Source organism: Larus michahellis, chromosome 4 (assembly GCF_964199755.1).
Source record: "Larus michahellis chromosome 4, bLarMic1.1, whole genome shotgun sequence".
Lineage (NCBI taxonomy): Eukaryota > Metazoa > Chordata > Aves > Charadriiformes > Laridae > Larus > Larus michahellis.
The window spans coordinates 49,558,094-49,575,337 of NC_133899.1; the positions used below are offsets into that span (position 1 = coordinate 49,558,094).

Here is a 17,244-nt window from a genome sequence, read left to right on the forward strand (position 1 = left end):
TCTCTTTTGATGTTACGCAGAAACCACACCTGATTTAAATGGATTGGCCCTTCTTCTTGTAGTACATTTGGATTTGAGGTCATACACAGTTCACAAATGACACATTTGTGCCTTAACAAATTGTGCTTATGTTTTAGGCTGAACCTATTTATTGGTCTATGTATAGAGGAGTGTGGATGTGTTTGGGTTTTCAGTATTCCCAAATACTCATCCTGTTTGGAACTGGTAATTCTGTGTCCTGCCTAATGGGATGTTAGGTTCGTTTTTGCATCTAAAGAGTGTTGTCTTTCTGGATGTCCCTTTCTTATGACCGGTGATATCAATCAGTGACCCGTGGCAAGCCGAGGATAAATGGAGGAAGGGCAGAAAATTCTCAAATTGCCAAACTGTGGCATAGGAAGCTTCTGAAGATTTAAACTGCAGTTGTTTTGGAGGTTAAGAAAGATTTCTTTCCTTCTGCCACACCATCTGCTAAAGTGATGTTTGATTTACCACAAAATTGTTCTGGGTGATGGACAGCCTGGATAAATCTCAAATGTCTGGGCTCTGAAAGTGAGTCAACTTTCCCTTAATGAGAAACTTTCCATTTACTTCTTGGATAATAACATTTCAATTTCCAGCAAGACTGATGTTCAGGCAGAACCCTAGTAGGGGCAAAACCTCTTTGGTTCAGTTTTCCTGAGTTCAGTAGGGACAGGTGTCAGAGCTCCATCCTGTTAGAGAACCGGTGTCTTTCAGAGCAGAGCACAAGCTGCGAAGATAGATATAATAGCCATGTTTAATGCCTGCCATCAAAGGTATACATTTTAGTATCTCTTAGATCAGAAAATGTTGATTCTTATTAAAATATGTCTTTCAGTCAACAGTATTGGCTTTTACAACATCTCAGTGAGAAAAGTTGAAGGAAGCCTTTGTGACAGTGCAGCTTTAAACCTATCTAATTTCTTGACTATCTTGGCTTTTGGCCTGGGAATAACATAAAGGTAGTAGGTATTTCACTTGATAATGATCAGAAGCAAAGTCCCAATGTTTATTCCTGCAAAATAGTCAGCAGACTGCAGCTCTTGTTGCTGTTTGCAGAAAGGCAAGCAATGCTTTCACTTCTTCACACTTCATTTTGCTCTGATTTGGAGAGACGCTGCTCCTGGAATTACAAGTAGAATCCAACTGTGGAGTGGGACGTGGGTTTTTGCGCTCCTAGTAATTCCATCCAATATTGGCCATCCATTTCTCTTTTCTTTACTTCTTCCCTTAGTCCAGGCATAGTGAATATCCAACAAGCTTACCAAGTATCCTGAAGAGCAGACAGCCAAAGAACCTATGCATCTCACTGCATGGTGAGGAGAAAACACAGGAACCTGAGGCTTCTGTCTTGCAGCTTCGTTTCTGCTTATTGCATTAAGTGTTTCTCATGGTTCTGAAGGTTTAGCCCAGCCCATCTCAAGTGTGGTACAAACAGGAAACGAAAACCCTGCAGTCAGAGGATACACCTGCCAAACACTGGTTGAGCAGCTGTGGCCCTCACCCATGGTTGAATGCAAAACCGGAAGCGTTAAGGGCTAAGTACAGGCTGAGCACCGTTTCTTCTCAAAGCTTTGGAGGCTGGATGGTGACAGAGAGGGAGGGAGAGATGAAGGTGTAGTCACAGTTTGCCTGGCAGTCTGATGAGAGGAGCTGATCAGGAAGTTGCTCGTGTAGCGTGCGAACTGCCGTTCTTCTTTAGGAGTGTGTGTCCTCCTTTGCTGCTGATCATCAGTCTTACAGCTCCAGCTGGCACTTGTATACCATAGGAAGATCAACTGTGTGACAAAGCAGAGAGTGTTAGTTCCCTTGGGGACTGAAGCAGATACAAAGATGGTCAAGGCTCCCAGGGTGTCTGGCATGTAGAGATTGCTCAGTGATTTTCTTGTTCAGGGACATGGTTACACTGTATTCCTTGAGTGAGAGCTGACAGCATTTGAAGTTACACAGCTGCCCTGGCAGAAGGCCAGTTGCAGCGCCTTGGACAAATTATCAGTTGATGTTGGTTGGCATAGCACTTCTGACAGTCTGAAGAGTGATGCTGTTGTGTATCGGGTTAGGGCACAGACTTCTTAAAGCAGGTGCTCAGATCTGCAGACACTGGGCTGGGCTGTCCATTGATGTAAGTTATCGTAGAGCAATGTTTTGATTCTGGCCCTAAATTGTCTAGTAATTGTCTACCTTTTTGTCTAGTAATCAACAATCACTGTTGTGGACTAGTGTTTGTGTGCATCAGGAACCTGTTTACTGCCTGGTGACAAGCTGAAATGTGGTAGTAATGGGGCTAAGTCAGTTCTGTAAGAGCCTCACCCTATCTTGGGAGCTGAATCAAGCGTTGCACTCAGAAACTTAGTTATAAAGATTTGTGTGAGCGTTTGCTCACGTATTCCTGTTGGAGCTTGCTTGGGGAGCATTCTTCTTGTTGACTTGCTCTTTCACCTCCCACCCATTGAGATCTTTGTCTCAATTTGTGATTCATGTCTGATTCAGCCAAGTGGGTAGTAGACTTGGCAGGAAGAACCTCCTTAGTTTGAGGATTCCAGAAACCTTTAATGAGGGGCAAAAACACAGAAACTGGCTGCTGAAAGTATAAAGTAAGTGCTTTAACTCAGGGATTTTCTTTGCTATTTGGGGTACTTTTGTTTTAGCTATGGGCAAAGCTTGTACCTTGTGTCCCTACACAGAGCCTTTGTGGATATTTAAGTTATATTTCTCCCAACAAATAAGGGAAAAATGTCATGCGTGCCTCACTTTCTGCACTGCAGTATGATGTCTTGTTAGGTCTTCTAAGTTTCTTCAAATACCAAATGATCCCAAGCCTACAAGTTGTTATAGTCTGGACAATTGAAAAAAAGAAAGTCACGGAATTTTGATCAACTGCGATGGAAAGGTTTTACTAGCTGCTTTAGATATTTTAGAAGTGTGCATGTATGTATATATTATTAGAAGAAAAAACAAGGATAATTATAATTTGCTTATATTGGCCGTAAAAATGCGGTGCCAGGATCTGGATCTGACCAAGTCAACTGCCTGCCTCTTTCAGATCTGCAAAGACAACTACACTAAACCTCAAACTGAAAGAACTCAAAACCAGAATCCTTCAGTAGGCAAATTCTGTGACTGTAACCAAAAAGATACTGTGTTGCTCAGCAACTCTCACTATCTTTTAATTTTTTATTTTTTTATATAAGATCACTCAAATCCCCTGATCTCTCCAAGAGATGAAACCATATGGTTGGCTGTCCCAGAGCTGCACTCCTTTGAAAAAATGAAATTCCTAATAACCTTTGAAGCTGGCTGCTGTAAAGCTGCACCGATGGAAAACTCACTGGTTTGGGGGAAATTATGCTGATAACAACTTGTCTTGGTAGAATATCGTGACTTTGACAAAGCAGTAGATTCTTTGTTTAAATGTTTGTGACTCTTTTTAATAGGTTGTAATTATAGCATTGTAGTTATTGATTACATTCACACACCCAGAGAAGCATACCTAACTACAGGGTTATTAAATTAAGCTAGTAATTGTCTTGGTTGTGGTCCACTCAAAATGACTTCTTATGAAAGCTTTTTACGGTACCAGCAGGTAATGGCTGCATTGAGACAGATGAAAGCAAAGTTTTGTTCCAGTTAGGCTTAGTTCATTAAAATAATATGGTTAGTAGCTTTGGACCTACATTTAAGTTCTTTGTATGTGCAGGTCCAGTATGTCAGGTCAAAGCCAAGTCAAAAAAAGTGACAAACAGTACTGAAAATGGAGAACAAATCTGAATATGTTAATTTCATTTTCCAAATTGAATTAAGTACTTTAGTAAAATAGCATAAAAAAATTAAGAAAACAAACTAGCTTTCAAGCCGGTTTATTTCAGTTTTAATAAACTAAATAAAACAGTCAAGGATTTTGTAGATGAAATTAACTTGTGGGGCTTTAAAAACATTTATTGAGTTAAGTAAGTGTATATACTATAAAAAGTAAAGCTGAAACAATAATAAAACTTTAAAACATACACAGAGTTTAGGAGGAACAAATATTAACCGAGAGCTATTTGCAGGACTAGACCCTACCATCTGCTCACACTGATGCTTACGACAGCTCTGTGAATAATCTTATGGACCTTATGAGTATTTGTTGTAGCACTCGGAGTAATATGGGTGCTAGTGTGTGACCCAGGAAGGAAGAGAAGTGGGGAAAAAAAAAATCACAGCAGAAAGGTGAGCCACTGGAGAATGACTAATATAGTGCATGGATAAGTCATAACTGATACTCAGTTTAGTAATGCTTAGTGTTAGCTTAGGGCCCGCGTGTAGAAGGCAGTTCCAGCTAATGGTCCGATGGGTTCCCAGGTGTTACTTTTCCAGTCCCTATTGTTACGGTTACCGTGTCCGGAAAGGGGCCAACACCCATCACCTTCTCGCATGCTTGCTCATTTGCACTGTGTTGACTAAGATTGCCGGGCAAGGTGTTGTTCAGTGCTTTTGCGTTTTGGGCACACGGCTCTTCCAGAACTATTTTGAAACGCGTGTAGTAACTTTTTGATAATTATAGTTTTCTGTGCTCCCTGCAAATCCCTGTGGAGGAACCTTGTTCCTTCTAGGAGTTAGTGAGACACTGAGTAGGCAGTGGCAACCAGCAATACAGATCAGATTTCAGCCCCCGTGTCCCAGAGTGGCAGAATTTAGCCTGAGTGATGTAAAGACTTTAAGAGAACAGTAGATTATGATGACTGACAATTAAATACTCTTTCTTAAAGCCTTTTACGGGATCAAAAAAAAAGATTACAAAGAAATTTCTCACTATCCTTTTGTTTCTTGCTGTCATAATAGCTCTCTGTAGGCTTGCGTAGGCTTTGTACTAGTGCACAAAAAAAGACAACAGGATCTTGGATAAAGAAACTCCTGAAATTTTCCTGGAAAAAGGATTCAAGGGTCACTGTTTACTATAGTCTAGCAGAATTTCCATGAAAATCTACCAGGTCAGGCAAGAAACTATTCCTCCACTCTGCTGATGATGGAAAAATGAACTTTTTTAGGGACCCTCTTGATTTATGTTACATTTGAATGTACTTGTGTTCTTTAACTCACTATAGTTTCAGGTAACATGCTAGGATTATTAAAACTGATAAGTTTTGGGGTTTTTTTCTGAAGAAAAGGGTTTTCTTATTCCCTCCCCTGAAACTTACTAGTTTAGATGTGATTGTTGTTTTTAATTATTGTAATTTCTTCACTTATGGCTCAATTCTACAAATTCCTGTGTATCTTGCCTGTTTGTCAGCGCTTGTCTGAGGGTAGTTATATGTGTTTAAGGTCTTCACAGAACAGAGATCTTTGTTTTCATTTTATCGTTAAATAAGGGAGTGATTTTTTTTATTTTTCCACAGAACAGCAGAGGAGGGTTCAGGTCCCTATCCCCCAACGTCCTTAGGAGTCAGAGTGGCTCATTTGTCCCTGAGGGATTCAGTGTACGCTCAGAGAGAGATTTCAGTTGTTCTGTACTGCCTGTAAAACACCAGCAGTGTCAACCCAAAAAACCCCACCGAGTTCAGGGAGTCTACGCTTACCTGTTCAGTGAGCTTGACTATTAGGATGTTACAGCCCTTGTCCTGAACTGGTGGGAGGGTTTCAGGAAAGCCGGTTAGTTCCTGTGGATTGATTCTTGGGGACAGTGAGGCCTGAGCCAAAACTCCTTAAAATGGATTAAATGGCTCTCAGTGAGTTTAGTGGATTTTCCTCAGCCAAGTCCTGCTGGTGTATTTGGGCAGGATCATGATGGCTGTGTGTCTGTGTACTAGTGATGTATAAAGTTTGTGCTCTCAGTCATGAGAAGAGGCCTGGAGAAAGCTGTGGTCACAGAAACCACTGGCTCTTGGTTGCTGCTCATCTTTCCTGTTTCTTAATGGATAGGCATGATGGCAACTGCCACCTGTATCCAGGGTTCAATAGGTTGGGAATACCTCATCTGCCTGGCATTTTGTCTGCACGTGCTAGTGCTAACACAGAGCAAGTCTGCCATATCTGCTGCATGGATGTATGCTTCTCTTCAGTGCTGTGCTTCAAGTTCAGAAGAGTAATCCAGATAACACAGATCGATGTCAGATACCAAGCCACCATCCTTTGCATGCATTGTGGCTGCGTTGTGGAAATCGGTTCTACCATTCTCTCCTCCCCTGAATTTTTGTTTGTTTGCTACCAGGGACCCAGTTCCCGTGGCACAGCCTGTCACACAGGCTGACCTGTTGGCAGGAAAATAGCTTTTCCCCTCTTCAGCATCCCACACCTTTTATTGCTTAGGAAGACATATATGTGTAGTGTGTCAGTTACAGTTCACACTGAGTAACTTATATGCTGAATCTAAGAATGTTAATATTTCTCACGCTTGCCTCTTGGCCCTTTTGGAATGGTTTGTGTATATTGATCCCAGAAGGCATATAAAACAGCATCAGTAATGTCAAGGGCATCTGATTCAGGCAATCCCAATACAGAGATATCTGAGTTTTCCCTGAATATATGTGAATAGCATACAGTGGCTGGAAATCTGGAAGAATTTCTTGGAGATACCCAGGCAAAGCAAAAGATCAAGGAAGACGGAGCAGGAATCTAGAAGAAACAGAGACTGAGGGAGATCTGGACTGCAAATGCAGATGGGCAGTGGTAGCAGTCCTCCTTGCTGTTGCAGCATAAAGCGGTGATTTGAAAAGCACATAATACCATTGCTAACAAAGAGGAAGAAATCTTGCTTTAGAAATAGAAGTGAGAAAGATTCCTCCCACAGCAGGCACACAAAGTTTTCATCTTCCCACTCACACCACTGCTCCAACAGCATGCAGCCCTGTTTGCATCCTGGCGATTTGCATCCCGGGTTGAGTGAGTTGGGAGACTGGAAGTTGCAGTAGAGGAAAGTGCAACTGCTGAACCCCTGCCGATGGCAGGACGCCACGTGGGATGGGTCTGGAAGCGGTCCTTTCCCTCCGAGCTTGAGCCTCATGCTTTCCCTGCCTTGAGGGAGGACTGTGAAGACATTATTTAAAATAAATAAAAAATTAAAAATTGTCAGTGTCTGCTTATTGGATGAGTAGCTTAAACATACTTCTCCAAGGCAGCTGTAACCTAAGCAGCCAAAGTCCACTTGAGCTGGGGCTGAATTTGGCCCCTTGTCTCTCCTTCACACCCACAGTACAAATAAAAGCTGCAGCTTCTTAGGGGTAGGTGGGAGGGAGGAGGCGGGAAAGCCTCTGGAGTGTGGTGTTACATTGACAGTTGATGTGCATTCCTTGAAAAGCTGAGCTTCTCATCACTCCTGGATGTAGCAGTATGACAACTCGTTGGGAGACAGGATGCAGTTTGTTAGGAGTGGGACATTATGATGAGTATTGGACACGGGGTAATGGCCTCAAACTGAAAGAGGGTAGATTTAGATTGGACATCAGGAAGAAATTCTTTACTGTGAGGGCGGTGAGGCACTGGAACAGTCTGCTCAGAGAAGCTGTGGATACCCCATCCCTGGAAGTGTTCAAGGCCACGCTGGATGGAGCTTTGAGCAGCCTGGTCTAGTGGGAGGTGTCCCTGCCCATGGCCGGGGGGTTGGAACTAGATGATCTTTGAGGTCCCTTCCAACCCGAACCATTCTATGATTCCGTGTGATTTACAGGAGAGTTATGGAGCAATGATGACTTCTGATGAAGGGATTGGGGGGGGGAAACAGTGTTACTCTGAAAACTGGGCTGGAATCTTCAAAAACTAAATCTTTGGCAGAAGTTACATTCAAAGAAGTCACATTAATTCAGAATGATGTTTACTTTCAACTCTTCTTTAAGTAACTTACAGCTGTGTCCAGCTGGAGTAGAAACAGCAGAGTAGACTGGAGGGCTTCTGCCATCAGTTAAATCTGGCAAATAGAATATACAAAAGTAATTTACCTTTGCTAATTGAATAACAATAGTTACACTGCACGTTTCTCCAGAGGGAGGCAATGGACATTTATAAGTGGTGTACGAGAGTCTCTCTTATCCTTACTAAAAAGCAGCTAGCTCTGTGATAGAGCCAAGTTGCTGTTTAGCACTGCAAGGGTAAATAGGAAGAATCAATCTTATTTCAGAATAACTATGTTCAGATGGTGATTATATTGTTATGTCAGTTTAACTTGCAGCATAACTTAAAACTTTCTTGTGAAGACAAATCCTTAAAAAAAGATCGCTTGCATCTGTGAGTTCACATATCCTCTTGATACATTCTAAGATAGATGCAGGGTTTTGCCCTCACACAGTGACCATCATTGCTAGAGAATACCTTGTAAGAAACGTGGTATAAGCCAACTAGTTTTGGGAAGGATTGCCGGGTTAGAGAGTGATCTGAAGAGCTACATTTTGCCTGTGTATCATTGGATGCTATTTCACTTTTTGTATTTTTCACTTCTGTAGAAGTATATTGTAGAAGACAATAAAAAAATACGTATCCTAAGCATCTGAATTGTCAGATCAATATCGCTGCTAGAGAGATGTGGTTGTTTTGAAGATGGATTTTTCAGGTGTTGAGCAATGACCTAAACTTGTTTTCAGTGAAATCAATGCCTCCCATTGATTTTGGTGAATCCTAGTTAGGCCGTTGATAAGCACTTCTGTAAATGCTGCCTAATCTCCAGCTATACTTGATCTCAGCAAAACCCCCTCAGCACTAAATTGTCACCCACAAGTACTGTGCAGCTCTGTCTCTTTCTCCAGCAGGGTATCGTGTCCTAGTGACAGAAGAAATGAGCCTGTGGTCCTTGTTTGTAAAGCACTTTGGGATCCCTCAGAGTGTGACCTGAACGCCAGTGGGCTGGGGTTCTCTCCCAGCTGGGTTTCAGTTCCAGAGCACATGACTTTTTCACTTTCTACTTTTTTTTCTTTTTTTTTCACCTTTCTGCCTTTGTGACAGAGCACTCAGCTGCTGTTTGTGAGCAGCTGCTCCGTTTCCCTGTCTGCCTGCAGCAGTATCCAGACAGCTGCACTGTGCCACAGCCAAAGGTGGCCACAGCAATGCCCAGCTTTGTTAAAAAGTAACAAGATTGGGAAAGAGGGGAGGGAGCAGGAAAATCTGTGACCTGGAGTAGATTCTACAGCTCATTGTCAATGGGTGCTGAGAGACCTCTGTGTCCAACTAGAGATGCATTTTCTATGCATCTGTCGCAGTAAGACTCACCTGCTGACTCAGAGAAAGCCGTTAATCACGAGGTGATGCTGAAGTTCTCTGGGAAAGGAAGTATTGCTGACAGTGGCAAACAGCTTATGTTCATGTCTCATGGAAACTTAAATGTGCAGAAGTGTGTGTTCAGCATCTGCTTTCCGCATACTGCATGACTCAGACATGGAGAGGGTCAGGTGTGGCTAAGAACAGGCCTGTGACGTGCAGTGACACTTTTTTTTTTTATTATTTCTTGCAAGCAGCTTTCTTGTGGATGGTAGGGCATTATATTTGAGTATTTGTTCATTCTTGGTTTTATGTGCGTATTTTTCCAATGATGATCATTGTGTTTGTTCTGTGGTTCCACCTTCGAGCGCTTAAAAATTAGCGAGGAACAATTCAATGTGCATGAAGCTATGTGCTAGGTTTGTGGCATGTCAGGATTTGAGCTTTTGCCCAACTTAATATTTCTTTTCTTTGTATTTCAGAAAAAGGCATGGCATACAATTAAAACCATGGTTAACTTACCAGTCATCAGCCCCTTCAAGAAACGCTACTCATGGGTGCAGTTGGCTGGGCATACAGGTGAGATGGATCTCTTCAATGTGTTTGTCTCTGGAGTGGGGATGGCAGCAGCAAGGAAAACAGTGTTTCTCTCTTTCCTTCCTTCAGGTAAAAGGAAGCAGGCAATATCACGTGAATCTGTGAACTAGAACTTCTTTCCTTCAGTTGTGGGGGAATAGGGAAGGGGGAGTGAGATGAGATGAGCAAAGAAGCAATGGTCAGACTCTGGAAGAGCCAGGGTCCCAATGCATCCTTGTAAGGTGATATGTGTAAAATAAGTGTTAGAGAGAAATAAGAGGGTCTGGGGAGTTGAAGCCCTGGCCCATCCGTTGCTGTTGGTTGTGGTATGTTATCATCTTTCTTGACTGAGTAGCCAATAAGTTACTTCCCTAGTTGGAAGGATTACTGTCTGTGCCTGTATGTGCCTCAGCTCTGGCAAGGACAGTGTTTCTAATACCAACTGCAAGCCCCTTATCTGAACATGGGTGGAAATCTTTGGGTGGAAAACAAATCTGGTGAAAATTGACTTGCTGACCAGGTATTGCATTGTGAGTCTGTCATCGCTAACTGTGTGAGTGCAAGGAGAAGCTCAGTCAGCTGGATCTAGTTTTATGTCTGTGGAAGTTAAGTGTGCTCCTGATGTAGGCTTTGTTTCATTCGTCAGACAAAAAAAAAATCAGGAGAAGTTATCAGGTTTGCTTCTCTCGTGCTTCAGTTAATTCCTATGCAGCCCTTGTTCCTAAAGTGATAGTGCGGGGTTTATTAGTACACATGTGGGCAGGCACCTACGCTGCATCGTGCTTTAATGCAGTACCTGAACTACCTCTTTATATGTTAATGCACTAATATGATGCACTTCAAAGCTGTGCAGAGAAATTTATTTAGCCCTAGAAATGGAGCAGCTGTATTTTACTTAGAGGTGTTGCTGGGTCTGACTTACATCATGCAGAAAGCCAAGACGACCCAGTCTTATTGCAGTTCTTACCACAGCGTGTGTGGGGTTGGCTTGATCTGTGTGGAGTGATGCAGTCACTAGTCGTGTAATCACAACCATTCTGGAGGCTTGTGTAGTAGGGTAGGAAGAGTCGGGTTAAGAGGTTACTAGAAGATGAGGAGAGATACTGCTCCACGTTGCTTTAGATAGTTTTCTGTGATTGCATTTAGTCCATCCTTCTTGCAGCTGTTCTTCTCTGATATGACAAGTTCTTTCCAAACTAAAACTTGGGCCATCACCACCTTTGCCCTTGTGCTGAGGCAGCGCCAGTTATAGGATTTGTCAGGGAAGAACCAGTTTGCAATGGCTGAAGGATCCTGTTGTGACAGAAGTTGAGCATTAGCTGCAGGATTAATGAGGGTCCTACTTTGGTGCCTGTTTTATGTCGTGTAGATTAAAGGGTACCTCTGAATGAAACCTGTACTTTCCTCAGATGTTATTGTCAGGTTGCGGGACCAGAGAGCGACTTCCACAGCTGGAGTCTAATTACTGCCAATCTTGGCCTATGCAGATTGTCATTTGTACTGGATACCATTCAGACACAGGGCTGTAAAAAAGCAATTGCACTACAGGCTGTACCTGCAAGACTAGCAGGGCTCTGGAGAAGAGGCAGTGCCTGGAGGAACACGCGTGCGCAGTCACAGCGTGCGTGTGTAGAAAGGGCAGTGCTTGGCTTCTGGCCTGTTCGTGGCTGTTTAATGATCACCGATTGACCGTACTGCCTCGGTACGTACACACTCAGCAGGTATACCCTATGTGAGGATTAAGGACAAAGCCAACACTAGCCGCGTTATGCAGCTTTAAAATAGCCTGTCAGAGGATTAATAAGTTCTGGCTTGTGGCTTCTTTCTTTGCATTTTAATAAGTAAAGTAGTGTTGGATATCCTAACAAAGAGTTTAGCATGAAAAAAACCCGATGGCCTTGAGCAGCTGCACTCCTTAAAGCTATAAACTCTGACATGGGAATGTATCCAAATGGACTTTCACTGCCAATGGCTGTGTTTGTCCTGGGTGTTTTATTTTTTATGAAAAGCATATTCTTTTTTCAGGGGAAATCTGTAACTGGTGTCATGAGGCTGAGGTAGATGAAGCTGAAGTGGTAGGGGAAGGTGGTTTTCTTTTTTGCAGGTCAGTCTTGTCAGCATGTGTTTGATTTTCTTTTTTAGGGAGTTTCAAGGCAGCCGATAGTGGGAAGATTCTCAAACGCTTCTCAGAGAATGAAAAAGAGTGTTTTGAGCGATTGATGAAAGACCCGCTACGCTCCTGTGTCCCTTGCTTCCATGGTGTGGTGGAGAGAGATGGCGAGAGCTACATTCAGCTGGATGACTTGCTTACTGATTTTGAAGGGCCTTGTGTGATGGACTGCAAGATGGGGATCAGGTGGGGTACATGAAAGAAGTGCTTTCTGACCCAAATGCATTTGAAGGAAGTGGGGGAAGGGGCGGGGGGATGTGGTCATGCTCTGTCTGGAGAAGTTTGGTAACATTTTTGGAGCCTTGGGATTCAGTCCAGACAACCTGTTGTTGGTTTGGCAATCGCCTTGGACAAGCTGAGGAGAGTATGTCCCATTGTTGCCTGATTGTACATGGATTCTGTAAACTGACTGATCTATAGCCTCAAAAACTATGCACATCGAGACATTTTCAGGGGTGACTTAAGACAAAGTTTCTCTGCAGTGGCCTGATAATACATGGGGGAAAAAAATTACATGATTCGTTCACTGACAGTTCATTTAATCTTTGTGTATGCAGTAATTCAAAAAAACCCACAAAGAGTAAAATTCCCATCTCCAAATGTGAATGACTGAATAGCAGTGTGAAAGCCCATTTCCAACGCTTGAATGAGCCTTTGCTGGTATTGATCTTTTTTGTAAAGAAAAGACTTGACCATCTGCTCAGGAATGACCTGTGTTTTTTCCCTACTCTGACACTTCCATGATGCTATCACCTTGTTGTCCAGATTCTCGCTTTCTTTTCCTTTTGTTATCTGTGATTGAGAGGAAAACCTCAAAAATGGTATCTAAGCGTAACAAATAGATAAGGAATCTGTTGAGAGCCTGGAGCAACAGTACAGAGAGGTATCAACTGTCATCGTAATCTTTTGTGTGCCAGCTCAGATGCTCAAGAGTTACTGTCATAAATGAGTTATTCAACTTACAGGAGTTCAGACAAGCCTTTTCAAATAGATGCAGAATCTTAAATGAATTGTCAGCTAAATCAGAGTAGAAATGTGTAGCATTGGTATGCCCAGAAGAAAGAGGAGAAGGATTTGCAGCAGTACATATTTTATTCAGAGTAGGTGACGTTCTGGTAATGAGTGACAGCATCTCCTAAACGCCTGCCTGGTTTATTACACTGTGTTGAAGAAAGTACACTCCATGTGCCTGATAAAGTACAAGCTTTGTGGAGAGAGACAAGCTCTAGGAGTCCAGTGGAATGTAGTGAACATGGATAGTGCCTTTCTAATGGTTACAAGATTAACAGGTTGAGTGATAACAGCAAAACGTGGAAGGTTTGTCACCTTTCACCTTCCTGCTCCTAGGTTATCTTTTCTGATTTGGAGCTGCTCAGATAATCTGCTTTACTCTGTCATTTTTACTATATGAAGAAGGATTCTGTCTTTCATCGTGTGATGTGTTAAGTAAAACCTTAATTGCTTTCTGAGGCCTAAAAAAATCACAAGACTGGGTTGGTTTGTATTTTTTTAGGAGAGAGAAGACAGTAAGACTTCAGCAGCCTTAATTGCTTTTGATTTCACTGTAAATGATCTCTCCTAACTGTCCTCTGAAAATACAGTTCTATTTCATGGCACAGTAGGAATTCAGCTTTCTTCCATTCTGTAAGCAGGATATGACAATGACATGTAACAGTAAGTAAAGGTATAGTTAGAACAAGTGAATGACACAACTCCTGATTCCTGGAACTGTTTCGCTAAATACACCTGTGCAGTCATTAGTTCATGTTCTTTTTAGTTTTTTTAGTTTTTTTTAGTTTCCCCATATGCAAAACTGGGGTAATGATAACAACTTTCCTGGTTGACATTTCTTGAGGGCAGGTTGTAAGTTGTAAAAAGAAATGTTTGGGGAGTCCTTACAGTTTTGTTGTGATGTGATGTTTTTGCAGGACATACCTGGAGGAAGAGTTGACTAAGGCCCGTGAGAAACCAAAGCTGCGTAAGGACATGTACAAGAAAATGATTGAAGTGGATCCTCTTGCTCCCACAGCTGAAGAGAATGCCCAGCATGCTGTCACCAAACCCCGATACATGCAGTGGAGGGAAACCATCAGCTCTAGTGCCAACCTGGGCTTCAGGATTGAAGGGATTAAGGTAATAGTTTCACTTCTGCCTGATCTTGGAGACTGAACTTTGTTTGATTTGTTGATTAATCAAAAAGTACTCATCAGTAGCCAGTTTTTCCAAAGGATTATGTGAAAATGCACTAATTAAAGCCACAAGAGTTCAGTGTATTGTCGTTTTAAAACATCCGTAGTAATTATAACAGAGTACTGTCAATGAAGTTAAGCATCAAATGCACATCAGCCGTACTTGGCTCAACCACAGAGACATTGCAGGAAGGATCCAAGCAGGTACACAGAGCAGACACAATGAAAATGAGACTCTTATGAAGAAAAACTCAGAACTGAAGAAATAACGGCCTCTCCCCATGACATTGTTTTTTTTTTATCTGGGAATGATACACCTTTATTTCAAGTGAATCACAGTAAAGTGGGTTTTTTTTGTTCCAGTTATGCTTATTTGCAAGGCATGTTAAAAGCATTAGCTTAGATATTCTTGGGATTGAGGAAATCCCTTTTCCTTTTAAGTATATTACAATAGCTGGTATAGATGGAGCTGGAATAAAGCCAAAACAACCAAAAATAAAATTTCTCCATCAACAAAGTCCATCTGCTATTCTTGATGGATAAATTTGTGCCCCTATACCATTCCTGGGATGCTACCTTACAGCCATGGAAGAACCCTGGCAATTTTTTTTCCCTACCCATTAATTCTTGATATTTGTTGTGCTCCATGACAATGTCACATACCTACCCAGAAACCCATTAGGACCTACTCTCAGAATATCAGCCACCTGACTCGATTACTTCAATGTTAACACTTGCTGGAATCCAGAGTTGTGCTTTCTCCATGCCCAGGCCTGCTGCAGCTAGCCTTGAACTAGTTCGCTTGGGTTTGGATAGTGGTGTAGCAGCAGAGAGCGTGGTGAGGGCTGCCCAAACCCACCCACACTGTGGATGAATACTTGTTACCTGAAGCCTGTGATGGGACAGCTATGAAGAAGTTAGCATGGGTTACCCTGTGTGATTTCCGAATGTTCCCAGAGCATATACATTTAATTTAGGTATGTTAGGACATTGTAAATTAGAATCTGGATGAGCTTTGCTTCCATTTCATACTTCAAGCACATAGGAAGAAAAAAGGGATGAAAGAGGGTAGCAGAGGCTCTTTAAACACCCCTTCTTCTCTCCTTCCCTTTGTTGTCTTCTCCCTTCCTCATTCACGGATTCTCCTGCTGTGATACAGGAACTAGGCCTTCCAGCTCATGCTGTGCTGGCCCCCTGTATGCTGTGCCACCCACTCCAGGCTGTTACACACAGGCATCCTCACACAGGAACTGTCTGGGTGGTAGATGATCTGGCTCCAGTCCGGCCAAGACACTTCCTGTCTTACCCTTTAGCCATCTAATTGTGTTATCAAGATACCCGTTTTATTCCTATACCACTTAGGCCTTTGGATACTCCGTGTAACGGAATTAGAAGCCTAGATGATCTTGAGACCTTTTAGATATGTTCTTGGAAAGATAGTCAGTGTAGAAGACTTAGGCATTTACGTCGAGTCCTGGAGAGCAACTGAGTTAAAGGAGCGCAGAGGAGCTCCAGTAAAACGTCCTGGCCTGTTCTTTATGGTTTGTCTGGTTGTCAGAGGTGGGTAAGAGCAGTATGGCCCACAGACTGCATGATAATTCCCTCTGTTGAGACAATGCTGTAACTGTGCAAAACAGGACACAAATACCTAATCTTTTATTAAGCACAGGAAATGCTTTGGAGTACTGCAGTACATTACATTTTCCTCTGTCTCCCTGTGCTGTTATGAGGGATGTAGGTATTCTCTTATTTTTTTTATATGGAGAAAAGTGTATTGTTCAAGCAATACAGCTAAATCAGTAGTCCCTGCACTGTTTCCCTGTAGCTGAACTGTACATCCAATTCTGTATATTTGCAGAAAAGCAAAGCCATGCTATAGAGATCCCCATTTTGAAAGGAGAGCCTATAAGGATCAGTGGTGCCAGCTAGTGGTTGATGGGAAAAAGGGGTTGTTTTCCCCGAGTGCCCTGATAACTCCTGGAGTTAGCTGAACAGTTATGTTGGGTTTGGTCATTCCTGCCCTGTGGCTGCAGGAGTAAAAAGCAGAAGCAAAGAAACTGATATCATAGCAACTTCTGTGAAGTGGATTCCAGTAAATGAGATCTTATTCACTGTATGCACTCCTCCTTCATCAGTGGGTGCCTTTTCTCTTTAGGTTGATCCATCTTTTTTCCTTGCCTTGCTTCCCTATCTCTGAAATCAGGCCAGGTTTACCTATGGGATTTTTCCCTCTTCCTCTTATGAAAAATAGTTGGAACCGTTGCGTTTCCTTACATCTGGCACCTGACACTCAGTCTCTTGCGCCTGCCAGATTCAGAATGCAGGTTTCCTCACTGGAAGGGGCTGTCTGAAGGCCAGACATCACAAAGTGTCTCTACAACATCAGTAGTTTTGCAGAGCAGAGATGTGTGGGGCTGAGAATCAGGGGTTCTGTTTTCCCGTTCTGTCACTGAACCTCTGTGCAGTTTGGGAAGTTCCTTCTTTCTTTAGCTGTGGATCAGGGATAGCCATTTTTCCAGGACATCAGATTTGATTCGTAAATCTTTGTGAATCCATTTAGGTCACAACCTTAACTCAGAGCCTGTTAAGGGCATTCTGCAGAGGAATCTGAGCAAGACCACACAGATTAATATAGGTAGCACTATTTTATGGAGCAGCCAGACCTGCCCTTCTGCTAGCCGTGACACTGTCACATGTAATGAGAAGTGCTGCAAGTGACCCACTAGCCACACTGCGCAATGAACTGCTCTGCTGTGCAGGAATGTCTGTGGAGGCCCTGGCAAATGTATGACTTCAAGCAGCAAGTCAAGTGAGTGCTTCGTGGGGAACAGATACATCCAGAGTTGTAGCAAGGACCTGGTAGAGAATAGGAGGGATGGTGCCGTTCAAAATCTGGATGTTGTTTACAGCAAGTAAAGTCAGGCATCAGTTAGATTTCCTGCCAACCACTGCAAAGGAACAAAATCATGGAAGTGTTTCTAAACAACAGGGAAGCAAACAATTTGTCTGTCTAGGCAAAAAGGACGAAAAGGGAACACACAGCAGCTATTTCAGACTTTGCTCTGGGATTTGGGGCACCGGCAGAATTTTTTTATTTTTTTTTTTTTAAAACAACATTACTCCAGTGAA

General features: G+C 42.6%; 1 protein-coding gene across 2 annotated transcripts in view; it reads left to right on the top strand.

The window, feature by feature from the left end:
* Nucleotides 1-17,244, top strand: part of ITPKA (inositol-trisphosphate 3-kinase A) — a 40,281-nt gene that overhangs the window by 15,446 nt on the left and 7,591 nt on the right. For both annotated transcript variants that reach the window (XM_074584597.1, XM_074584598.1), the window contains 3 exons: nt 9,663-9,759; nt 11,899-12,112; nt 13,855-14,059. In XM_074584597.1, coding sequence (XP_074440698.1) covers nt 9,663-9,759; nt 11,899-12,112; nt 13,855-14,059 — 516 coding nt within the window. The remainder of the gene's footprint in view (nt 1-9,662; nt 9,760-11,898; nt 12,113-13,854; nt 14,060-17,244) is intronic.